This window comes from Chenopodium album, chromosome 16 (assembly GCF_948465745.1).
Source record: "Chenopodium album chromosome 16, dcCheAlbu1.1, whole genome shotgun sequence".
NCBI lineage: Eukaryota > Viridiplantae > Streptophyta > Magnoliopsida > Caryophyllales > Amaranthaceae > Chenopodium > Chenopodium album.
Genome location: NC_137849.1, coordinates 38,836,812 through 38,863,201, shown reverse-complemented (window position 1 = coordinate 38,863,201; position 26,390 = coordinate 38,836,812). Strand labels below are relative to the sequence as shown.

Here is a 26,390-nt window from a genome sequence, read left to right as displayed (position 1 = left end):
AAAGGGTAACATCATTCAACAAATTTAACGAACTTTAACATAACTAATTTAACGAATCTTAACACCTCTGATCCGCCAGCTTCAGTAAATCCCTAAATCATCAAATTTATGATTACAAATGTCTTTAAATTTGCACACGGGTGTTAATAGCAAAGTCATGTTGAATACAACAATAACTGAATGCATTATAATTGGTAAGTTGATATGAATTTAAAATAAATATTCAATATATTACTATATGTTTCAACAAGGTAATATCATTCAACGAATTTAATGAAATTTAACATAAATGATTTAACGAATTTTAACACCTCAAATCAGCCACCGTCAGTAAACCCTTAAAATCATCCAATTTACAGGAATTAACAATGTCAAAACCATCAAACTCAACCAATATCAAATCTAATCCAATTGACCCATCCATCTTAATATATTGAATCTCACCGATAAAGATAACTTACAAAAACAAACGGAGAAAGTAAAACAATCGTGAAACACTTGGAAGAATTCCCCTAAAGTACCCAATTATTCCACCTCCACACCCACATTCATCTTCATACAACAAAGAATACGAGTTAGATAAATAAAAAAAAGGTCGTCTTGTTCTTGTTACAAGCAAAGTCTCCCTCTTTCTCTCTCCTCTCCTTCAGTGCCCTTCTTCTTAAGGACACTTTTTTTCTTCTGTTTTTTTGGGGATTTTTTTGGATTTTTTTTTTTCATCATATAAACCGTTTTATTCACTTGACACACACCTTTGCTCGTATTCTCTCTCCTCCCTTCTTCTTAATTAAGGTCACCTCCAAAAAAAATAAAAAATTTAATTCAAGAAATAATGTCATAGCAAAAAAGAATTAGAAAAACCAACAAAATTTCTTCAACGACTTAATTCATCTTTCTCTTTCTTCAAAACCAGGTGCCCAGATTTTTATTTTTTGTTTTGTTTTTGTTATTTTTAATTTAATTTTTGTGGGGTTTTATTTTATTTATTTATTTTTTTAATTTAATTTATTTTTTATGTATGTGTAAATTTTTCTGGGAATTTTTGAACGTAGCCTTACTTGTTCTTCTCTCTTTCAGTTCTCCATTGACATTTCTATCCTCCATTGATGCAGCTTACGAGGTTAGTTGGTTGTTTCTTTTTGTAATAATCATGTTAATTTCACAATCTAGGGTTAATTGTTTATCTAATTTAATTTAATTTAATTTAATTGTCAGTATATAGTTAATTTAGGGTTAAAATACTTGAACCTATTGATTCTAATTTGATTATTGAATTTCCTAAAATTATGTGATTTTTCGAGCCTGTTTTAATAATGGAATCAAAATTTGTTGCTAATGTGTTGCAGAACCTTTTGAATGTTAGTATTGAACTATGAAATTGGACGTCTTGGCGGCCGCCCCTCCTGCCCTGGCTCAGGGACGGGCCTGTCAGCAGCATTGTATCTCGGACTCGGGTGTTGGGTTAGGTGAATTGGGAATGGAAGATAGACATACAATATTTGATAGTCGTGTGCCTGCTGATAAGAATTCTGAGGCTTTTATTGGGAATGCTGGTTTAGAATGTACTGATGGCTCTGAGGAGCTCGTGTGTGATGCTTTAGGTGAGAGGCTGGATGAGTTGATTCTTATGCCCCTTTCAGTTTCGGGGTTGGACATTAGTTTACAGGAACCTAGAGGTCAAAAGGACACTGCTTTGGTATCCTCTTCTGAGGAGGATTTGTCTGAGTTGGATCATAGAGACGAAAATGCAGGAGACTTTTTTCCCGATACAGATTTTGAACCGATTACTGAGAGGAAGTGTGAGCACGATGATAACGACTCTGAATTGGGAAATGCATCAGACATCAAATGCTGCTTGAACAACTTATGTCTTGATGGGGGACCATGTGAGCGTGAGATGAACTCATTTCTGAGTGGTTTTGCAGAGGAGCATATGTCAGATACTAAAGCAGATTGTGTCAATTCCACTGATGGAGGCTCTGTGGAGGCTGTTTCTTCTGGAACTATGGTTAATGGATCTTCAAAGAGCTTGGTGATGCCAATTACATTTAGATTGAAGGGTTGTGATGCTGCTCCTAATTTTACCTGTGCAGTTGATAGTTTTAACCAAGGCGGTTACACAGAAAAGGATAATGCTGGAACAGATGGTGATACGTGTGAGTTGAAATCTCTTGACACTTCCTCTTTGCCTTTGCGAAGGAGTTCTAGGAGTAGAAAATCAGTGCAGAAAGTTCAAAAGGCAAAAAATGCAACTAAATGCACAAAGAAGGCCTCTAAAGTGTCACTCTGTCGAAACATTGATTTTCTTGCAGAGGCTACAAGAAAAAAACGTAGTACCTTGAGTAGATCAAACTGTTCATCTGGTTGGGGGATGTCAGACACATTGTCAAAGTACTTTCAACAGAGCAATGAGATTTCTGTAAACTTAATGATAGATCAAAGATCAAGAAAAAAGAAGGCAGGCCAAAAGAACAGGAAGAAAAATAAGCTTAAGATGGTTGCAAGCTCAAATTTTTCAGAGGACAGACAAGAAGTTCCTATTCGTCCAATTCGCATTAAGGTTACTTTTGGGAAAAAGGAAGAGTCTCGTAAGGTGGATGGCATGCCTCCAGTAGTATTTGACGCTTTACCTGGCTTTCAGCCTTCTAATGAAGGCAAAGGACTGAATTTATGTCCCTATATTGATAGTGCTGGAGGAAATGTGATGGATAGTTCAGTTCCCAAAGAGATGCCTGGATTAATGCCATGCAGCAATTCTACATCAAATGTCCAGTTTTCAGGTTCAAACCTAGAGATTTGTTCTGAGCCAGGCAAGTGTAGTCTTGAAAATGCTTCTCAACTTGAATTTGAAAAGCGGGACAGCTCCGTGGCTGATAAGTTTTCAGACCCTGGTACATCACCTGATTCAGAGGTCATTGACCAGGCACTTGACTCTATTATTGGGCCCAGGGCCTCCTGTGGCAATGCCTGTCCCAAGAGTCACAGCTTCCCCGATTCTTCTGTAAAGAGTAAGAGCAGAAGATACAAGAAAGACAAGCTCTGTCTAGCAGGCAATCCTGTTTTAGAGTACCAACATAGTGCTGATAGAGATAAGTTGCCTACTAAGGGTGGACAATTGCAGAATTCAGTTAATGATGTTTGTTCTACTGATAATGTAAATGGGGATAGTGAAAATCCTCCAAGTAACAACTCTGGCAGTGAGCTAGCTATAACAGAGTTGTTGCCAGTTGTTGATGAAGGTTGTCACAGGGCTTCAAGTCTGGACAATGGTTCTGATATCAATACTTGTCCTAGTATGAACATTGGGATTGAATCTGCAAATTCTGGGAATTCATGTCAGTTGGTTCCTTCCAATAATAAAACTCAAAAAACGAAAAATTCCAAAGGTTCAAGAGCTAAAGGGAAACCCAAGAATAAGTCTAAGAACATGGATGTCATTGGTCATCAAAAGGAACCTTCTAGCCTACCGAAAGGTAAAAGTAAGCTGAAGAGTAAGCACAAAGTGAGGGATTCTGGCATTTTAAGTGAGGCATACACAATAAGGGCCGAACCAGGGACAGGTATCCAAAATTTATTGGTTATGTTTCTCTCTGGCTCTTTCTACTTGGTGCCTAATATATGTTTTCTCCTATTTTTGAATCTTTTGATTATAGCTTTGCTATTCGGGCTAAAAGATATTGCTAACTGTTTCAGGGAATCATGATGTGGTTGATGTGGGAAGAACAGATTCTAGCAATGAAGTGCAACTGGAGAATGCATGTTGCCCGGATCCTGTACCAACTGGAGCTGCGACCCAGACATTGGCTCCCCGTCTTGCATGGGTTTGTTGCGATGAGTGTCTAAAGTGGCGTTGCATACCTGCTAACCTAGCAGATAGCATTGAAGAAACAGACTGCAGATGGTATTGTCATATTGCTGAATATGCTGATACTTTATTTACAAACAAACCTAGGTTGCATTTAGTGATAATATGCTGTTGGGTTTATGCTAGCCGTACATAGCTGGATTTTTATGTGTAATGGACCATTTCTTGCTATCGGTCAGTCAAAGATTGTATGGTAATGCCTTAAATTCTTTTATGTTGCAAATGCACATTGTCCATTTGTAATTATTGATTTATCTATGGAAGTTATCACCACCTAGTAAGGAGGTGTGTGTGTGAGTGTGCGTGCGTGTGTGGGGCTGGCCGGGGGTGGGGGGATCTGTGAAGGGTAGGATATGGACTGCCTTGACCTTTCTGCTCTCTAAACCTTAAAAGAAAGAGAGAACTTACATAAGGTAATAAAAGGCATAAGAGGGGTAAGTGATAACAATTATAATGACAATAACTAATAAAAACAAAATAATAACATTGTTGATGGTAATAAAATTGGCATTATGAAGTGAGAGGAGTAGCCTGGAGTTGAGCTTGAAATAAGGCTGGAGGAAAGGATTTATCTGTGACTATGTGTGCTTGATTTTTTCCTTCTCTGTCATTCCTCTTTGAATGCTCTTTGCTTCTATGTTGGTGATGCGAAAAATTATGCAATTTTGTTTGTTATTCATCATTATGACGATTGAAAAACAATCAGTTTATACCATTTAGGAGGGAGATGGTGTTTGTATGCGGAATATGATATTAATTTGGTTGTGCTCTCTTTGGCCTCAATTGAATTGCTTATATGTGTACTTTTTAGGATTGTAAAGTATCTGTCTCAGCTAACCAAAAGAGTTGTAGGCTTTTGATACCATATCTTTCATTATTTAGAAGGCCCCATGAAGTGTAGAATATAGTCTACTTGACCTCTGTGTTCTTTAAACCTCAAAAGAAAGAGCAAACGTATATAAGGTAATACAAAGCATAATAGGAGTAATAATAATTGTAAAGATATTAACTAATAAAAAATGAAATACTAATACACTATTGCCGATGGCAACAAAATTGGCATTATGAAGTAGTTCTTGCCTTCTTGGAGGAGTAGCCTGGATTTGAGCTTGAAATTAGGCTGGAGAAAAGGATTCTTAGCTATTACTATGTGTGCTGGATGGTTGCCTTTTCTTTCATTCCTCTTCGAATGCTCTTTGCGTGTATGTTGGTGATGCTAAAATTTTTACAAATTTGTTCGTTATTCCTCAGTTTGACAAGGGATTGAAAAACAATCTGTTTATATTATTTAGGAGGGGGTAGTGTTGTATGCGGAGTATAAGAGAAGTTTTTTTTTTGTGTTCTCCATTTGGCCTAAATTGAATTGCTTAAATTTTCATGCTTTTTTGAATGGTAAAGTATTTGTTTGGGCGAATCAAAAAAGTTGTAAGCTCGTAGCACCATATCTTTTACTACCTCCGTTCTTTTTTAGTTGACATGTATTACTTTATGGGAAGTTTCTTCTTAGTGGGCATGTTTCTATTTTGGATAATATTGAGATGTTAAATTGTCATTTTACCCTCAAAATTTTAAGGGTCCTCTTTTTACTCCATTTTCTTTCTCCTCTCCCCTCCCTTCACCATACCTGAACTCTCACACCCCCGTCATCATCTTCCCTAACCCAGAGGCAAAGATCACCACCCATCTTCCATTATCACCACCACTACAACCACCACCACCAATCACCACCAATCACCACCACCACCACCACCACCACCACCTACCCCTCGTCACTTTTCCGCAAGAAACAGAGTTGTTTGGGGGTTGGAAGGAAGTGCCGCCTTTAGAAGTTGAAGGTGGCGTTGAGAGATCCTAGGATTTCAAGGGCTTTGCCGGTGGTTTGTAGTAAAGTAGTGACTAGGGCTTTGATGAGTTGGATTCGCCGAAGATCTGAGAAAGTGAGTCAAAATGGGTCACAAGATATGGGCTTTGACACATTATTAATTTTCCATTTTACACTCCTCTTGTCTCAATAGAAATCACACAATGTTTTCTTTGAAACAAATGTTTATTTATTTATTTTATTTTAAATATATATATATATATTTTTTTTTAAATTGTTGAATATTTGGGGGGTTGATTCAAAGGAAAGAGAAATTTAAAGTAGAGAAAAGTGCAAAGGATTCTAAGGAGAGAGAAATTCAAAGGGAGAAGAGTTACCTGATGGTGTTTGGTGGTTGTGAAGAATCTAAAGATGAACATATGGTGGTGGGGTTGAAGAGTTGAGGAAGGTAAGGATGTTGGTGGTTCTGTAAAATTTTTGCAGTCAAGAAGGGTGGGTGGGTTAATGGATATGGGCACCTATGTTTTTTGTCATTTTCACTCATCTCCCTCCTTTATTTGTGTGCCAAAACCAAATATGTCAACTAAAAAAAAAAGGGAGCAAGTATTATTTAGAAACTTATTTTTTGGTTATCCTTGGTAGGTTGTGAGTTTGGGTGAAGGCTAATGTCTGGTAATTGGTACTCATGCATTATATTTATAGCTTTTCAGTTGATAAAAGTTTAGTTTGTGGTTTTGCCTTATACTCTATATTTTATTGATTAAAATGTTGCTCATAGGACTTGCAAGGATAACCAAGATCAAGCTTTTGCTGATTGTTCCATTCCTCAAGAGAAGTCCAATGCTGAGATCAATGCTGAGTTGCAAATATCTGATGAAGAAGATGCTCGTGGTGGGCACTTAGGTTCTAAGGGTGGTGGTCTTGGGCAATCAGCAGGTTGTTGTTTGGCTTTGCTAGTGGAATATAATTGTTCCAAAAGTTATTGTAGTTTATATAGTTTTTAGGATTTACTCTTTTATTTTTGTCTTTCAGCTTTGCAGCCGTCAACTTGGATGCTAATAAAGTCTAACTTGTTTCTACACCGCAATCGCAAGGCCCAATCTATGGACGAGGTTTGATGATTCTCCTGAACTTATTAAATTTTAGTGATCTTGTAATGTCATACTAGGCTGCTACTCTTTAATGTGACAATTTCGATTTTAATAATTGGAAGCCGATGAATTTAGATGCTTCTTGACTTCTATATAAGCAAATAACAGTTTGATTGTGATTTCTGCTGGGGAAATATATATCCCATAAACTGCTCTTCTTCTTGATGCCTTTTCCGGTGTAATTTGATTTGAAATAAAATTTTGATGTGATGTCCTGGAAATTTTTAAATGAAGCTTACACCTACAGTCCTACACACGTGTATGCACTTTTTTATTCAGTAAAGCTACCTTACCCTTTTGTGCTATAAATTACCTCTCTTATTTGTTCTGACAGTTGTTCTTTTTAATCAGATAATGGTTTGCCATTGCAAACCTCCTGTAGATGGTCGGCTGGGCTGTGGTAGTCAGTGTTTGAATAGAATGTTGAACATCGAGTGTGTTCAAGGAACTTGCCCATGTGGAGATCTTTGTTCTAATCAGCTGGTAGGTGCTTGTTTGTGAACAGCGCTACATGCTAATATTTACGGTAAAATTCTATCTTTTGGGGACATGTTGTGAAGATTCTGTTTTCCTGCAGTTTCAAAAGCAGCAATATGCTATGCTGAGTTGGTTTCGTTGTGGGAAAAAGGGTTATGGATTGCAAGTCTTGGAAAATATCTCTGAAGGGAAGTTTCTCATTGAATATGTTGGCGAGGTACATATCTGAACTATTTGATTATTCTTTTGGTAACATTATATTTAGTGATATAAAGTATAATACTTCAAAAAAAAAAAAAAAAAAACAAAAAAAAAAAAAACCAAACAACAAAAAACGCTGTCATTAAGGGTCAGAGTATTTGCTCGGTTTTATGTATTGAGGTTGTTTGAAACAAGTCTCACATCATTTTTGTCTAGGTGCTGGATTTGCAATCTTATGAGGCACGGCAAAAAGATTATGCTGCAAAGGGCCACAAGCATTTCTACTTTATGACCCTGAATGGGAACGAGGTTTGTACTGCTCTTTTCGTGAATTTCTTTATGGGCCCCATGCTTTCGGTGTACAACAACTAATGCAGTTGCTGTAGGCACTTAAGTACCCTATGGTACTTTTATTATACAGTCATTCTCATCGTTTATATCTAATTATTAAAGTCTTAGCAACACTTGTTGGAAGCTTATAAAGTAGAGGAAAATATACGGGGATTCGAATTACTATCTAGCTTTCAAAACCCTCTCACCAAAGTCTTAAAAGTCATTCCTAGATCTGCTTAAAGGAGTTTGAAGTAAAAGATGGGAAAGCTCTTGATGACACCCCTAAACACTAAGATATCCTGTGATTATCATATGACTTGAAAGAAACTTAAATATGAAAAAGAGCATTTTTATTTTAATTAGGTTGTATGACAAGAAAATAGCAGTATTATCAGCAAACTTCGAGTAAATGTAATTTTTTGAAGAAGTTTGTGGGGCATTGCACGTTGCTTTGTTGAAATGATGGAGCATCTTTTCTTCTATGTTGTTGGACGGTATTCTTCTTGATTAATACCCTGCCCATGTAAGCTGGTGGAGGCAGGGGTTTGGAACCATGGGACTGGAAATAGTTTGATTATTTTTCTAGGTCTCTGTTAAGTGTTAAAACTTTTTGTAGTTTATGTGTTGCATGTTCTTGACGGATATGTAATATTTCTGTCACGTGTTTGATGTGCTTCATTTTGTCCTGAATCACAGGTTATAGATGCAAGTGCCAAAGGAAACTTAGGTCGCTTTGTCAACCATAGTTGTGATCCTAATTGTCGTACTGAGAAGGTGAATTTACTTTCGACTAACTTGTTCTTTTTACTTGTGGTGTGAACTGTCTAATTTCTTTCACTTTTTTTTTTATTTATTTTAACTTATGGGGGTAAGTACTCTTACTGGCTACCTAAGGTATTTTGTATAATATTAAATGTCTGGCGAAAATTCTAGCACCTTCTAAACTATTTGAAAATTGTAATTTGTCTGAAGTTATACGTGTTTTTTCTTGATGGACTCTCAAAATTTGGCAAGTCATTAATATATTAAAAAGATGACTTGCCCTTTTTATTTATTTATTCTTTTTGGTGTGTGTGTGTGAAATTTTGGTTGAATGGTACATATTATAGTTATTAGTTAAGCCATTGGAAGTGTTCCATTTTCCTTTTTTTTTTTTTGGCTTAGATTTATCCCCCATTGAATTCTTGTATTAAAGTTTGCAGTCTGCTTATACTTGGAAGTTTAAGTATAGCTTACCTTAATTTATTTCTATCAATGAAAATGTGTTTTTATATCCTTTTCCTTCTGTTGAGCTACATTTTTTTTTTTTTGAAACAGTGGGTAGTGAATGGAGAAATATGTGTTGGCCTCTTTGCGTTGAGGAATATCAAGAAGGTACTGATCTCCTTTTCTTCTGCTATTACATGAACCCATTAATGCTCTAATCCATTAGTATGAAGTGTTCATTAAGTAGAAACATAGTATACCACAGTTACCGTGTTTGTCTGTAGAATGTCACCTCTTTATGTTATCTTACTTTCTATTCTGTACTGGTGCTTTTAGTGAATTGCCAGAGGGGAAGTGCTTTGTTATATTCTTTGAATCTTTGTATGATGGAAGGAAGGAATTTTTTTTTTTTTTTTTCTTCTTCCAAATCTCTGTTGACACTCATTATAGTTATGTTATGCTATAATTGAGTCAACGGATTTGATGTTAGGTCATAGTTACCCACCCTACTTTTAACAATTAAGCCAGTTGGCATCAAGTGCTTCTATTGTCTAAGCAATGTGCTTTATGACCATCCCACTTTGTATGGAAAATGGAATATATTAATGACTTGCCACATTTTGAGAGTCCATCAAGAAATAAAGTTCTTAAATGTTACTTGTTTGTGCGAGGGAAAAGGGAAAAGGGGTAAAATAGGGATATAAAGGGAAAGGAAAATTCTCTAATGTTACTTATTTGTGTGGACATAGAGGGAGAAAGGGAATGAAATCCATACCATTGCCACCACTACCACCACCATGACGATAACACCACCACCACCACTGTCCCACCCTACACCCCTTCTCTCTGGGCAACGTGGCGGCAACAATAGAGGGTGGCCATCTTTCTCTCTCTCTCTCCCTCTTTCGTGGGGGTCTGGTAGTCCTGGCAAACAAGTCGTTTGGTTGGGTTAATTAGGGTTGGTCGTTTTCGGGTCGCTAGTATTCGGATCGGGTTCGGGTCGAGTTAGCTTTTAGGTCAAATTTGGGTTGACCTTCGGGTCGGGTTAGTTCGGGTCGAGTCAATTTTCAAGACTAATTTTTGAGTCAAGTTCGGGCCGGGTTAGTTCGGGTCGGGTTAGTTCGAGTCAGGTCGAGTCGCCAAAAATAAATTCACTTAAAAATTCTGTTGGAGAATTCCCTCTTATTTCAGTAATAATAGTAACTTTTTTTTTTTTTTTTAATAATAATTAGAATCTAAAATAAGTTTCTTTAAAAAAAAATGTGAGTACTTTTCGGGTCGCTTCGTGATGGGTCATTTCGAGTCTAGTCATTTCAAGTCGGGTCACATCGGGTGGTGTCGGTTTGGGTCAATCAATTCGGGTCACTTCGGGTCGGGTCAACTTTGGGTTTCGGGTCAATTTTAGGTCGGGTCATTTCAGGCATCAGGTCGCATTCGGGTCAACTCCATTTCGGGTTGTGTTCGGGTTAAATTCGGTTTGGGTCATTTTCAGGTCAATGATTTCGGGTCAATTTTTGGTTGCTGGTTGGATCATTTGAGTCGGGTCAGAATTACCAGGTCTTGGGTTTGGTGGATTTTGTGATAATTGGGTGAATGGTGGGTGGGGTAGGGTAGTTGTGGTGGTTGCCTGGTTGGGATTATTTTAGGGGTGGTTCCGGGGTGGTTGTGTGGGTTTTTGTGGTAGTAGGGGTTGTTTTGGGGAGGGTGGGGTGGAATTCACCTTTTCGAGGTGTTAGGGTGGGTATTCAGGTTGGTAGATTGGGTATTTGGTTGGGTGATTTGGGTTATGGTGTGGTGTGATGGGGTGGTGATGTTGTTCAAGGTGATTTGATGGTAAATGTTGGTCAAGGTGATTGGGTGTACAGGAGTTTGGGGATTGGTATAATTCCATTAGAGGGATTGAGGTAGGGGAGTCATGGGAGAGGAATGTGGGGGAAACATAGTGTTAAAGGGAAAGATTAAATGAGCTTTATAATAAAAAGGGAATCATCTGTGTTTTTTAACTTTCCCCCCTTTTTTTTCTTTCCTCCTAAACATGTGCCCCCAAAATGTTAATTCTCCGTCATCCGCAATTGGTATAGTAAATGCTCTGTTTATTTCTCATTCCAAGATAGAGAATGGGCTGGTAATTGTGGTGATGTAAACGTCATCTGCATTGGCTTGCCTGGGATATGATTTTAGCTGCCGTAGACTGTATATTTGGCGTTGCCAATGTTTAAAAGATCATTTTGTGGCCCCTTAGCTATCTCTTTTACCTCTATTTTACTTCTATTGTTTTGCCAGAAAGTGGTGCATACATATTGCAATTGCGATTGGAAAACATGTTACCCTGTGAGGGGAACTTTGTTTCCCATGTTTTTCGTCAGTCATTTTCTTTTCCAAATCGTTTATGCATTTGAAATGTTATTGAACCAACTATTCAGGGGCTGTGTAGTGTGTAATAATTCCATGCATCAGATATGCCCTATGACCAATAAGTTTCAAACCTTGTGGCAAACCATATGATTCAGAGTTTCAATCGCTGCTGTCTCTATACATCCTACTGCTCCTCAGCTTCAGTGAAAAACCTGTTTGCCTTCCCCTTTCACACTCCTGCTTGATATCTTCAACCGCCTGACCTAGATGGCTACATTGATCTTGATTGGTGTAACTGATGAATTTTGACAGACTATGGGAAACAGTTGGACAACAAATAGATTCCACTTTTGGTGGGTTTAGACCTCTTAGGAGGCTGTTTACAATCAATTTATTAGAGAGAGTAGATAAATATATATGTTTTAATAAAAGATGCCTAGCGTCTTCCCCTGTTTACAAGAGGAGGTGAGGGTTAAAAAGACACCCTGAACCTCAAAGAGGCACTGCATAGACTCTGTAGACTGAAGAGTATGATCTTGTTTACTTAATTATTTCCGGTTAACTATATCATTGATGTACTAGTTGATCTGCTATGATGAATATTCACAAGGTTGTAATTTGACATGCAGGGTGAAGAGTTGACTTTTGACTACAACTATGTACGGGTATTTGGTGCTGCTGCTAAGAAATGTCACTGTGGTTCTCGTAAGTGCCGGGGTTATATTGGAGGTGATCCACTCAATACACAAGTAATTGTTCAAGGAGACTCAGATGAGGAATTTCCAGAACCTGTCGTCGTTGATGAAAATGGTAAAATTGACCGTACCCTAGAGGATATGAAGGCTAAATCAAGTTATCAGGATGCTGAACAGGTTCTGAGTGAAGATAACTTGATTCTCAAGAATTCAGAAATTATAGTTGAAGGACAAATGGTGAATAAAGTAGACTCTCTGATTGATGATGTTGGGCAATCACAGATCGTGCTAGTAAAGGACTCCGTTCATGAAGTTCATGAATCTACAGATAGTTCATTAGACTTGCGACCTGAGAATTTGAGAAATGAACATATATCTGCTGTAGAAAATCATACTTCAAAAACAGCACATACGAGCAAACTAACATCTTCCCCAGAATCGGATTTACTTCATGTGGATAATGCAATAAAAAAGTCTCTATCCGGTTCAATTGATTCTAATGGTAGGGTGTCTGAAGTTGTCATTGAGTGTGAACCACCTATTGCCGGACCTCGTTCTCGCATGAAAATTTCTCGTCCGTCTAAATCTGTTAAGAACCGCAAGGTTAGTGGCAATTCAGCCAATGTTGGGAAGGCTCCTCTATTAGCCCAGAGATCAAAGATTTTGTCCTGCAAGCCAAAGAAATTACTGGAGGGTTCTGTCAATGGTCATCTTGAAGCAGGTAGGTTTATTTATTTTTTATTTATATATTTAGTTATTTATATTATGATTAACCATATGGATAATACCTTTTAACTAATAATTCATGTAACTCACAGTTGAAGAGAAGCTCAACGAATTACTTGATGCTGATGGTGGTATCTGCAAAAAGAAGGTATGGTTAACTGACTGTTGTTTTGAGATATGGTTTGAACACTTTCTGTCCTTGACAATGATAGTCCCCTCCCTTAAATGACCAAAGAAAAAAGACAAATAGATAAGAAAACTGTTGGGATTCAGGTGCTGAATGTTTGTTTTTTGCTTTTCTTTCCTTGTAGGATGCCTCTAAAGGCTACTTGAAACTTTTGCTTCTAACTGCAGCTTCTGGTGATAGTGGCAATGGGGGATCAATTCAGAGGTGAGTTATGGTTTAACTGTTGAATTGGTTTTCTTGTTTTAATTTCTCATCTGTCTCAGTGTAACACTGTTTTCTTTCAATTTCCATTATGTCATGTTTAATTGTATTGGTCACTTTAGTTATTCTTCCAATATCAGGCAATGAGGTCTAATCTCCTTTACTGAGAAATCAAAATAATTTTGATTGAGTTTGGTTCTTTGGAGAGGGAAACTTTATGTACTCTACTAATGGTTTATTAGAGTTGGCAAAATGGAATTTGATCTCATATCGATTCGAAGAAGGGGATTTTTGTAACTATCTCCCTATGTTCTTATATTATTGCAACACTTACCATTTTAAAAAGTTTCAAAATAAGTGCAACATTATATGATTTGGCTGATGGGCTCTCTATCTCTGTCCTGTTCACATTGATCCCTCTTTATATCCCTCTCTATCTCTCTTTATATCACATAAGCTCCTTCTAGATCATAGCAAGTAATATTGTTATTAGGGGGTTTAGCTAGTAACATTGTGGCTAATATTCTGGAGTTAAATGAAATGGACAGTCTTGGAATTTTTGGTGTCAATTGTATTGAATTGGCTGAAATTGATCTCAGCTTGAAACTTACTAGATGTTGATTTTTGCTTCTTTTGTACATGATTGTACGACTCTGTAGGCCGGTTGACACTGTATTAAGATTAGATTTTGGAGATCTCTCGGTTGAATATTGCTATTCTAACTGAATGTTTGAATTGAATTGTGCTTGTGATTCTGCTCTCTTTGTTTGTTCTGGGTTTGTGACCCACTGTATTTTTTCTTTCGTTTGCTGCAGCAATAGAGATCTTTCAATGATACTTGACGCGATATTGAAAACAACATCCCGCGGGGTGCTTTTGGACATAATCAACAAAAATGGTATCTTGTTTGTATTGATGTAGCATCTGCCCTGTATTTGTTGCATTCCTTGATGCGTGAAACTTCTTTGTTTTCCAGGTTTGCAGATGCTACATAATATGATGAAGCTTTACAGAAGCGATTTTCAGAAGATTCCTATCTTACGGAAGCTTCTTAAGGTATGCATGAACCTCTTGGTCTTTGATAAAGTAAGGTGAATCTGTTGTTTTTGACAAATTTGGATTCTATCAAAATTTTTTTGATAAAATATCTTGGTCTTACTTGTATTTGATTAATTTTGTAGTAAATCACATGACTGACATGGCTATTAATCTAGAATAGCTTTGATGTGGTTTATTGACGCTTTTGTGATCCTTATTAATAGGCTCTGATAGCCTGATAATTCAGCCATAGCTGGAGTAAACCTTTAGAAAAAAAAAAAATCTTATTGCATAATGATTAAATTTTTGTTATGATGTGTTGTCCAGACCTTCAAGTTTATAATATATATATATATATATATATATATATATATATATATATATATATATATATATATATATATATATATATATATATATATATTGTATCCTTTGATCTTTGCGAGCAAAAAGTGATGTATTTACTTCATGGATATTGAATATTTGGGTATTATCTACAAATGTTTATCCAGTAATAAATACTTGTTTGTTTTCATTTGGAATAGGAGGATTTTATAAGTTTCATCATGGAAATCAGCTAATGGATTCTTTAGCCTTTATTCTATCAGGCACAGCAGGATAACATGACAGTATTTTGTTTTTTGTTTTTTGAGATTAGAGGTGATTCAAGTAAAGAAGGCTATAGAAAATTAGAGTAGAGGGGATACACGCTGTCTTTTAAGTTGGAAGCAAAAATTTGAATTTCTTTCTAATTATTACTATTTTCTCTAAAGAATCAAAATACTTCTTTTGTTTATGTCTGATTTATGTTTATAAAATCCTCTTGAGTTAGGTGCGTAACAGAAAAGAAGCCATTACTAGTCAAATAAAACTTCCTTCTATCAACCTGTCCAAGGTTCTAACCTAATGACCATATAATAGAAAAGTAGCCTTTACTTAAGAGGATTTTTACTTATTTATTTTTTTCCCCCTTCCTCTCAGTGGACAATTTTTTTCAACATACATACCAATAATTCACCCATAATGCCAAGGAGTTTTCTTTACTATTTTCAGCAATCTTTCATGGATGATTAAGATATATTGTTTCATACATTTCCTTGCTTTTGAACATATATCTGATTATTTTAGATGCCTTGCTGCTTAGATATATTGTTGATATGGTCTTTTAATCGGAATGTGTTAAATCTATGTTACTCAATAAAAGAAAGTTTTTGCATGGTTGTGGTCTAAATGAAGTGCTATGTATCCATTCTCTTGTCCTAGTAACACATTACCAACAGATGTGGGAGTCCTACAGCTGAAGATTGTTGTCCCATTCTTTAATTTATCACATATGTTTAAATTTATCCTATATTAATTGCGAGGGATTCCGGTTCATTGTGTGTCGGTGACAGTAGATTGGAGTATAATTCAATTGTGTAATCCAAACAGTAGAATTCCGATATACCTGGTTTCTGTTTGCTGAAATTCTTGCTGTATACTTCATTGAACACTATCGCATTTTGAAGGTTGACTCTGACCTCTGCCAAAATTTTGAATCTTTGTCACCCCTTGATATATGTCTACTCTTGATTCGAAGTTTACAAATTTTGACTGCTGATGTTTAATTTATGCTGAATTTCGGCATTACAGTGTTATATGCTCTAGTACTGTCATGAGAGTATACTTCCATATTTGTGACAAATTCATTGGTTAATTTTTGGTTTCAAAGACCATGAAGAGTCCAAGTGGACCTGTATAGGGGACACTGGGTATTTTTAATTTTCCAAGCAGACAACAGTTTCTATTAGATCAAGCACTGTATCTGGTCTAAAAAAAAAAGCACAGTATCTATTCGCCTATACCGCTGCTGTATGTCACAGCTGGATCTAAGTGTAGATTTGTTAGAGACTAATGAGCATATTAGCATATATGTATGAGGAACGTAATATTGTGTTGACAGTGGGCTTATTTAGGTAAAAGTAGCAAATGAGAAGTCATCCAATCCTGCATATGCTATACCCGTTGTATCCTAAAATTATTGTTTTCCTTAACTAAAGGTAATTGCACATCTGAAACTTCTAGCCTTAAACTGCTCTCATTTTGTTAGTTTTTGTGATCTGCGGTAAATGAAGTTAAAATGATTTGTTCATATCCTTGAGCATTGTTGAATATTTAAGAGCTTAGCTGGTTATGGATAAGGCTGCTTCTGTGTACTCTTTGAGATTATCCCTCCTCCTGCTTCTACTTGCTTTTTTTTAAAAAGGTTTTAATTGAGATGCATGCTTCTTAGTTATGTCTAAAGCAAGTGGATGATGCATATCTTGAACTATGTTTGGAGTAGGACATTTACTGGTTAATTAAGGTTGCTTCCATGTACCTGCATCCCTTGCCAAGCAGCGAGTTCTATTCTGTTGTCTACTTGCTTATAGCTCCTTGTGATGCTGTATTGCTTCTTAGTTATGTCTAAATGTGTGCGGATAATGCATCTGTTGAACAATGTGGGATGTGTTTTGCAGGCTTTGGAATTTCTGGCTAAGAAGGAGATTTTGACTGTGGATCGCATTAATGAAGATTCTGTACATCCTGGAGTTGAGAGGTTAGAGAAAATAATTTAATTAGCTTGTTTTTCAATTTCTTTTCTGGCATTTGATGAATGGTTTAGAAACTTTGCAAGTGAAAGAAGTCTACTGGAAGCTCTCTGATCAATTGTACTGAATCACTGATAGCTTCAATGAGTTCGCATTTTTTTTTCTTCCTGGGATTGGTCTGTTCTTTTTGGCCTCTACTTTTAGGCTGTTGTGACTTATCTACGATAAATAAATATAATAAGAGGCTGTAAAGAGGAGGTATGAAGTCTGCTAGGAACTGGAATCAAAACAGAAGCTCACACAATCAACACAGAAGAAATAGATAGCAGCAATGATATGAAGTATTGATAATCAGTGTAATTAATCAATACAACTCTCCTTCTTTCGGGAGGAAGGAATCTCTCCCACAACTTCACACTAATCAATTTTCTGCATAAACTCTCCTATTACAAAATTGCCTATATATAATCAGTTATTGGCATCTTCACAGCTCAGAAGAAAAACAAACTTATTTCCCAAAATTACCACATTACCCTAAACCCACATAACAACCCATAACAGAATTTCCAACTCAGCATCAAGTTGCTGGAGGATTCTTTTTGGCCTTCCTTCGAGCATATGTGATTATGGGCCTAGGCTGACCCCTTGCAATACCCCCTTCCCAAACTTGCACCTTGTCCTCAAGGTGGGAAGAGGGAAATCTGCAATCTATCTCAGCAAATTGCTCCCAAGTAGACTCAAACTCTTGCAGCCCTTTCCACTTGATTAAAACCTGTGTAGCTTGCTGAGAGGTCCTCACTCTAAGCACTTCCTCTGGTTCAACATCAAGAACCAAGTCAGAAGTGAGCTGAGAAGGAAGCTGTGTGGGTAAGTGTCCTGTTCCTATGGCTTTCTTCAGCTGGGAGATGTGGAAAACAGGATGGATTCTGGCAGAATCAGGTAATTGCAGCTTGTAAGCCACTTTTCCAATCCTTTGCAGCACTGTGTAAGGCCCATAGAACCTTGGAGACAGCTTCTCATTCTTCCTTCTTGCCAGAGACTGCTGCCTGTATGGTTGTAGTTTCAAATACACCATATCCCCAACCTGAAACTCACCCTCTCTTCTACTCTTATCCTCATACTGCTGCATATAGCATTGAGCTTGAACCAAGTGTTATTTCATTCTATGGATGAGACAGTTGTGCTACCAGGGGTGAAGCGCACTAAATGAGGGGGATCCCTGCCATACAAGGCCTTGAAAGGTGTACAATTTGTGGCGGTGTGAAATGCCGTATTGTACCAATATTCAGCCCATGGCAGCCATGATGCCCAGCTCTTAGGCTTACCATTCACAAAGCAACGAAGGTAAGATTCCACTCCCTTGTTAAGAACCTCAGTTTGACCATCCGTCTCGGGGTGATAAGCCGTGCTTCTTCGCAAGTGTGTTCCCTGAAGTTTGAATAATTCAGACCGAGAAAAACTTTGTCTCGATCTGAGACAATGGATGAAGGTATACCATGGAGTCTCACTATCTCCTTCATGAAGCAATGAGCTACACCTTGAGCTGTGTAAGGGTGCTTTAAGGGTATGAAGTGTCCATACTTTGTGAGGTGGTCAACCACCACCAAGATTGAATCCCACCCCCCGGACTTAGGTAAACCTTCCACAAAATCCATGGAAATGTCCTCCCACACCTTATCCGGAATAGGCAACGGTTGAAGCAACCCCAAGGGAGAGAGAGTTGAAGCCTTATTTTGCTGACAAATGTGACATTGCTTGACATAACTTGCTACGTCTTTTCTCATGCCTAACAGTACCACTCTGCTGCTAAGCGTTGATAAGTTTTCAAGTTACCGGCATGACCCCCTACCGGAGAATCGTGGTATTCCTTAAGCAACCGAGCTGTGAGCTCAGATTTGTTAGGAATAACTATCCTGCGCTTGTACTTTAACACCCCATTTTCAAGAGAAAACCACTTAGGAGCTGAGTCCCCCTTGCTCAACCGAGAAATCAGATTTTGTAACCCCTTATCCTTATCAATATAAGACCTGACAAGGTCCCAACTTACTCCACAAGCTGTTACCAAGGTAGCACATTCCACTTCCGGGGCCTGTTGCCTCGACAAGGCATCGGCCACCTTGTTGGTAGGGCCCGGCTTATAGTGTATATCAAAAGTATAGCCAAGTAGCTTGCTCACCCATTTCTGGTATGCGTGTCCAATTTCTCGTTGTTCCAGCAAGAACCTCAAGCTTTTTTGGTCAGTGCGCACTACAAATTGCCTACCCAATAAATAATGCCTCCACTTTTCTATAGCGAATACGATTGCCATCAACTCCTTCTCATAGATTGGCTTTGCTGTGGCGCGGACCCCCAAGACCTTGCTGAAATAAGCTATAGGGTGAATCCCTTGTAACAAGACTACCCATAGCTCGTAACCTGAGTCGTCAGTCTCAATAACAAAGGGCAGTGAGAAATTAGGCATGGCCAAAATTGGTGCTCTGGTCATGGCTATTTTTAGAGCTTCAAAAGCTTGAGTAGCTTCGGCAGTCCACCCCGAGCACTCTGATGAGTCAGGGGCCTTGCTATTTCAGCATAGCCTTGGATAAATTTTTTGTAATAGCCCGTAAGGTCTAAGAACCCTTGAAGCTCCTTGAGCTTCATAGGGACAGGCCAATTGATCATAGTCTGAATTTTCGAGGCATCAACCTCCACTCCCAAGGCTGAAATGACATGGCTGAGATATGCCACTTTTTCCTTCCCGATTTCACACTTCTTCATATTAGCATATATTGGTGTGATGCTAATGTTTGCAAAACTTGCTGCAAATGGAGGTAATGCTCATCCATGGATCGGCTATAAACGAGTATATCGTCAAAGAAAACCAAAACGAACTTTCGGAGAAAAGGTCTGAACACCTCGTTCATTAAGGACTGAAATGTTGCGGGAGCATTTGTAAGGCCGAAGGGCATTACAAGGAACTCGTAATGACCCTCGTGAGTGCGGAACACAGTCTTGGGCACATCCTCCTTCTTGACCCGAATTTGATGGTAACCGGACTTGAGGTCCAATTTGGTGAATACCCTTGCTCCATGGAGTTCATCAAGCAATTCATCGATCACCGGAATAGGAAATTTGTTGGGAACCGTCTCCTTGTTAAGTGCCCTATAATTGACACAAAACCTCCATGAGCCGCCCTTCTTAACTAAGAGAACTAGGCTGGAATAGGCACTTGAAGAGGGTTGAATGATTCCTGCCTGTAACATGTCATGCATCAGCTTTTCAATTTCATCCTTCTGGTACTATGCCTGTATGGGCGCACACTAATAGGATTAGCCCCACTCCTCAAGGTTATGGCATGCTTTGTGGGGTGGCAGCCCATCTAGGCATATGAAACACTTGCTGTAACTTATCAGTGAGAGGCTTGAGTGGATCTGGAACTTGAGTCTCGTACTCTTGCCGACCCTGCTGATTGAACTCTAATAGAACACCGTGCCCTTCTCTTTGCAAGGTTTTAACCATTGCCTTGAGAGAGATGCAAGTTCTCTCCAGCTGCGGGTCCCCCTTTAGGGTCACCATCTCACCACCAACCTGAAATTTCAAGGTCTGGTTCTTCCAGTTTGAAGCAATAGTGCCTAATTTCTCAGGCCACTGTATGCCTAAAATCACATCAGAATTATCCAAGGGTAAGATAAGGAAGTCTTCAATAATGGAGACCCCTTGAAGCTCCAATAGCACACCTCTACTCATCCCCCTCTCCTTGAACAATCTCTCCGGTCCTTAAGGTAACCCCAAATTTCTTTGAATCGGTGATCTGCACCTGCAATTGGCGCGCCGCAATGGCCGAGCTAAAATTATGCGTCGCTCCTGGGTCCATCGTCACTACCACCTTGCCCCCATTGATGGTGCCCACTAACCGCATAGTTTTAGGGCCGGTAATACCCATTACCGAACACAGGGAGACACCCAGGTTTGGGTTAAGAGGAAGAGAAGATTGAGGTAAGGGTGGTGCGGAAATTTCAACGGCAGCGAACTTACCTGACTCGCCACCATCATCCTCGTCGTCGTCGACGGTGAGGAGCTCACTCAGTTCCCGACGGCAGCAACGGTGGTTAATGGTCCATTTCTCATCGCATCGGAAGCATAACCCTTGCTCACGCTTCTGCTGGACCTCCCTCTCCGACCATCGTCTTGTATTGCTGATGGTGTTGTGGTTGTTGTAGGTGAGTCGATTTGAGTGAGGTTGGGTAGAAGTGTTTAGGTTTGGGGTTGTATTTGGGTTCGGAAATGTGTTTAGGTTTGGGTTCGTGTTTTGGGTGGTGGAATGTGGGTTGGAACGGTAGGTTGGGTAATGGGTTTTCCAATTGGGTAGGCCTCCTCCTGATTTGGGCCTTGGCTGAGCCGCAACTTCTCCTCAACCCGCATGGATAATTCCATGGCCTGATCCAAGGTAACCGGATCCAGGATCTGCACCTCAACCCGGATCTTCTCCTCCAACCCATTTATATACTGTCCCTTCGCAATTTCTTCAGGCACCCCTTCAAGTGGAGCCAGCAACTTAATGAAACGACGCCGGTAATTAGCTACCGTTCCGGTCTGCTGGTGAGCTAGCCACTGCTCATGCGGCGTGCCAGTTGCGCTGGTTCGGAATCGCCGGAGAATCAATTTCTTCGGGGATTCCAGGTAAGCAATGGGTGGCGACGATGCTCCCATTGATACCAGAGCAAGGCGTCTCCATCAAGAGCCACCACCGCCGCCTCCAGTTGGTCCTTCGCCGAGCCGATAAAAATGGAAAAATCTCTCTGAGAATCCAACCATCTGGGTTATTACCATCAAAAATAGGTAAGTCGAGTTTCCTTACCTTCCAATTCGAGTGACAACCATGGAAGCCACCATCACCCAGTTCCAACTGCGGTTGCGAGCCGGCAAATGGGTTGTCCCATTGATATGATGACCCATTCACCCTTGACGCGCGATTCTCTGAGCGGTTTTTCTCTTGGCAGCAGCGAGCTGAGCCGTAAGGTCCGTCTTGAACGCCGCCAGAGCTGTAGCGATCTCTTGAGCAACACGACTAGGTACACCCGCAATCTCTTGCTCCAGCAGGTCCAAGCGTTGGCCATGGGTAAGTCGAGCCATCTTCAACTCCGGCGAAGATCGTGGTTGCTCTGATACCAATTGCTAGGAACTGGAATCAAAACAGAAGCTCACACAATCAACACAGAAGAAATAGATAGCAGCAATGATATGAAGTATTGATAATCAGTGTAATTAATCAATACAACTCTCCTTCTTTCGAGAGGAAGGAATCTCTCCCACAACTTCACACTAATCAATTTTCTGCATAAACTCTCCTATTACAAAATTGCCTATATATAATCAGTTACTAGCATCTTCTACAGCTCAGAAGAATAACAAACTTATTTCCCAAAATTACCACATTACCCTAAACCCACATAACAACCCATAACAGAATTTCCAACTCAGCATCAAGTTGCTAGAGGATTCTTTTTGGCTTCCTTCGAGCATATGTGATTATGGGCCTAGGCTGACCCCTTGCAAAGTCCAGAATTAGAATTTGCTGGTTTTGAATACTTTCTAGTTTTCCGAGTGATTTAATGCTGATATCTGTTTTCTCAAGGGAAAAGTATGAAGGCTCATATATCTGGTTTTGGTTTTTGTAAATTAAAATATCGAATAACTAGGTGATCTTTAAAGCGATACTGAGTATTTTCCAAAATTAACACTGTATAGTACTCCATTTATGAAATAGATATTGGGCATTTTGTATCAAAACAATTTCCAAGACTTCAGTAATAAATATTTTCATTGGAAATGACATTTGTGGTAGAAAATTATTGTTCTCTAATACTCATACATATAAATCAATGCAATAAAATATTTTATTTAGTCTAACTCACTAAAATAGGTCCAGCTTAATTAACTTTTAGGAGGGAAAACTTGATTTGCTGTAGTTTAGACATTTAATATGAATATATAGATATAGATGATGGAGTGCCTTGGCTATCTTTTGATTGATTATCCATTAGCTTCACGGAGCTTTACAATGTTGTTTTCATCAAGTTTTTTTATAAGTGAAATACAAACCCTACTTTTAGCAGTTTTCATGCATTTTGTCAAGTCAATCTTCTTCTCTCTTCCTTGCTCTGTGCTCAACATTTTCTGTGAAGTGAAATGTATACCATTGAATTTAAGTAACTTTTGTAAGTGTTCACTCGTGTCATATTTAATTTGCTGATTAAACTTTAACTATCTGCTGCAGTTTGAGGGAATCCATATTACATTTCACAAACCACAAGGATATCCAGGTAATGTTCCTGTTTTCTTATATGAATTATACATGTGATATACGCTTAATTTGATGAATTCCCCTTTTTTTGTTGTGCTACATTCATTTTGGTCTTGGTATCTTAAAATGAAAAAGAAGCCTAAAATTTTCATGTTGTGATAAAGGCTATTTCCTGTTTTCACCTGAAATAAGGTGTTCAAATTTGATCTGAATATTTCTGAAACTAGTAATATGTGGCTGGCTCAATCATTAACCATTGTGGGGCGCAATACAAATATGGGCTTTTGTATTCTAAATATTTTTGTTTTTTGGAACTCGACCAATTGTTTTGCGGTACCATATGCATTGACACTTTTATGACCTACCGTTATATGTCCATTCTATTACATGGATTGCTTACTGTCCTATGCATATTATGTCTTTCCTGTGGAACTAAATGTTAACCATCACAGTGGCAGTCTGGCAGAACCATATTTCCTAAAAGGTCCAATCTGTTTAGTGATAGTGTTCTTGTTTTGTTTTTCTACTGTTCTCATTTATTTGTACATGTCTCTGCACGTCTAATGTGGTATGCCAACTTAACCGAACACTTTCCAGCTTCTGCCAACCCAAAAAAGGAAGATTTCCATTGAGTGCAAAAATTGTTAGTCTGTGTCCAGGATTTGATTTATTTTGTGAAAATTGAATCCCTAGTTTTTCTTCTGCACCAGGTCCATCAAATTGCACGGAACTTTCGGGATAGGTGGATTCCTCGAAAATTTAATCGAGTGGATCGAAGGAGAGAGTTTCGTAGAGGTTCAAACTCTAATAGATATCATCATTGGAGAGAGCAAGGAGCAATAGAAACAGAACGCGTAAGTTGTTCTGATCAATCAGGAATAACGAACAATCCTGCTGATGCTAGAACGCAAGAGGCCTCTTGTTCTCAGTTAACTGATAACCAGACTGTTGTTAGCAGACCTCGGAAGCGTAAAAGCAGATGGGATCAGCCTGCAAGGTCACCCAAGAATATTAGAACAAGCCCTAAAGTTGAAGTTAGTGAAGGGGGGCAACCCCATGTTATTGAGGCAAAGGAGGATAGTGGTTGCTCTGGTGCTCAGAATTTACCCAAGCATAGTAACAAGGGAACAGATGACGTGATGCAGAACTCCGATGATGATGCACCTCCTGGGTTTTCTTATCCACGTGATCCTGTTGTTGGTAGTCCCCCTGGATTTTCTTCTTCTCTACAGTGTCCAGTTCCATTGGGCTTTCTCCAGGAGAGATTCAATCCACGTTTGCCTGTAGCATATGGCATTCCCTTGTCCATCGTACAACAATCTGGAACCCCTCATTGTGGAACTGTTGATAGTTGGGCAATTGCTCCTGCCATGCCTTTTCAACCCTTTCCACCACTTCCGCCTTATCCACGTGTTAGGAGTCTGATGGGTGTCCAGGAAGAAGCAAGGGAAGGCTACCATTCCCATGCTGGTGATCAAAGGGATCAAGGCATACCGAGTACATCTGGGGCAAGCTTGTTGAATGCACAAAATTCTGTTGCCACGAATCAGAATGCATTACATCATGAAAAGGGATTGCGAAATTTCCCAGGGAAGAGGCATAATCGACAGAAGAAGTGGAACAACCAGAAGCCAAGGCCGCCATGGCTTCGGAATTTAGATGGTTGGGGTTTCAAAGGGAACCATCCCTCGCATCCCAGAAATGGGTCATTTGACATAAATATGGAAACAGTAGCTAATGAACTTAATGATCAGCATTTAGCTGATGTAAATTATAGTATAGAATATGCAGGCAATTCTCGATAGGTTTTACAGTGTCTAATTTCATTGATTTTTTAGGAAAACATTCACAGGCTCCTTGATTTTGTATTATTTCATTCCTAGTTGCTTTTTACTGATGGAGATCGATTGATTCATTTGAGACAGCATCTTCAAGTTAGGTTCGTGTCATGACAGATTCGGAAGGGTGAAGGTCATTTGGTATTAGGGAGTTTTGTAATTGGATGTCAATCTTGTATCGAGTGGGATAATTATTCCTGTCATTGCCTTATTCTTTTAGGCATCTTCACAATGTTGGAATTGTAAAAAAGAACAATTTCATCTATACAAAATTGAATGTTCAAAGACTGAAATTTCAAAATTTAATAATTATGTATTTATGTTTATTGCCGTTTGATGTAAATGGAACCTCTTTTTTTTTTTTTTTTTTTTTTTTTTTTTTTTTTTTTTTTTTTTTGGCAATTCCTTCATTTATTTAATAAACTAAATAGAAAACAAAACTAAGTTTATGATTTTATACCAGAAATAGTGATTCATCTGCGTAACATTTATTTCCAAATTCAGCTATCACCTACCATACAACATCCTTTATCAATACAACTCAGAAAAAGAAACGTCCTTTGCCTGTAAAAATACAAGTCAATAACTGTTACAGAAATCACTACCCCTTCGTAGCTAGTCTCCCAAGTACTCGACCAATCATTTTCACCTTACTGATGAAATCCCACGAACAATCTATATTTGAGTTGTCCCACATTGTAGCTAGTCAATAATTGTTACAGAAATTACTACCCTTCGTAACTAGTCTCTCAAGTACTTGACCAATCATTTTCACCTTACTGATGAGATCCCACAAACAATTCACATTTGAGTCATCCCACATTGTAACTAGTCAATAACTGTTATAAAAATTACTACCCTTCGTAGCTAGACTCCCAAGTACTCGACAAATCATTCTCACCTTAATGATGAGATCCCACGAACAATTTACATTCGAGTCGTCTCATATGGAGAAGACTAGGGGAAAAATCACACTTTTTTCCCCCTTATCATAAAGCTGTTACACAACTGAGTAATTTATATTGATCTGTCCTTACCAACATAGACATGAAGTGACTCATCACCATTAGAACATAAGATGTGTGTGGTGCATCTTATTAGTAATTATAACAACATTAAATAACTTGTACAACTTTACCAGAACCAGGTGAAGAATACTATTGTACAGAATGTCTAGCATTCCAGGCAACAGAGAGAGTAGTAAAGAAATTGTTACTTTTTGAGTGTGTCATTTGATTAAGTAATTAACCTTTTAGAGGAAAATATTACGCACAATTGGTCAAAAATCATAGACTGTAATGTCAGTATTGTCTGACAAGTCGTTGGCTTCCCATCAAACCCATTTATAGCACTTGTACTAGAATCATGTGACATTTCTTAACACTTTACTGTCCTCGGGAATCCTGATAATGATATGGCTAGTTTTTTGCAAGGCGAGTTCT

At 38.5% G+C, this 26,390-nt stretch overlaps 1 protein-coding gene across 1 annotated transcript; it reads left to right on the top strand.

Moving 5' to 3' along the window:
* The first annotated feature begins 607 nt into the window (after positions 1 to 607).
* Positions 608 to 25,274, top strand: LOC145586474 (histone-lysine N-methyltransferase ASHH2-like). The gene is made up of 19 exons (XM_081643316.1): positions 608 to 913; positions 1,078 to 1,120; positions 1,347 to 3,560; positions 3,694 to 3,901; positions 6,466 to 6,623; positions 6,720 to 6,799; positions 7,190 to 7,321; positions 7,416 to 7,532; positions 7,733 to 7,825; positions 8,546 to 8,623; positions 9,167 to 9,223; positions 12,040 to 12,826; positions 12,924 to 12,979; positions 13,143 to 13,222; positions 14,035 to 14,117; positions 14,196 to 14,275; positions 16,756 to 16,835; positions 23,084 to 23,129; positions 23,821 to 25,274. Exons 3-19 carry the CDS (start codon positions 1,373 to 1,375, stop codon positions 24,913 to 24,915), a joined length of 5,418 nt encoding a protein of 1,805 aa, XP_081499442.1. The 5' UTR covers positions 608 to 913; positions 1,078 to 1,120; positions 1,347 to 1,372; the 3' UTR covers positions 24,916 to 25,274.
* The last annotated feature ends 1,116 nt before the right edge of the window (positions 25,275 to 26,390 follow it).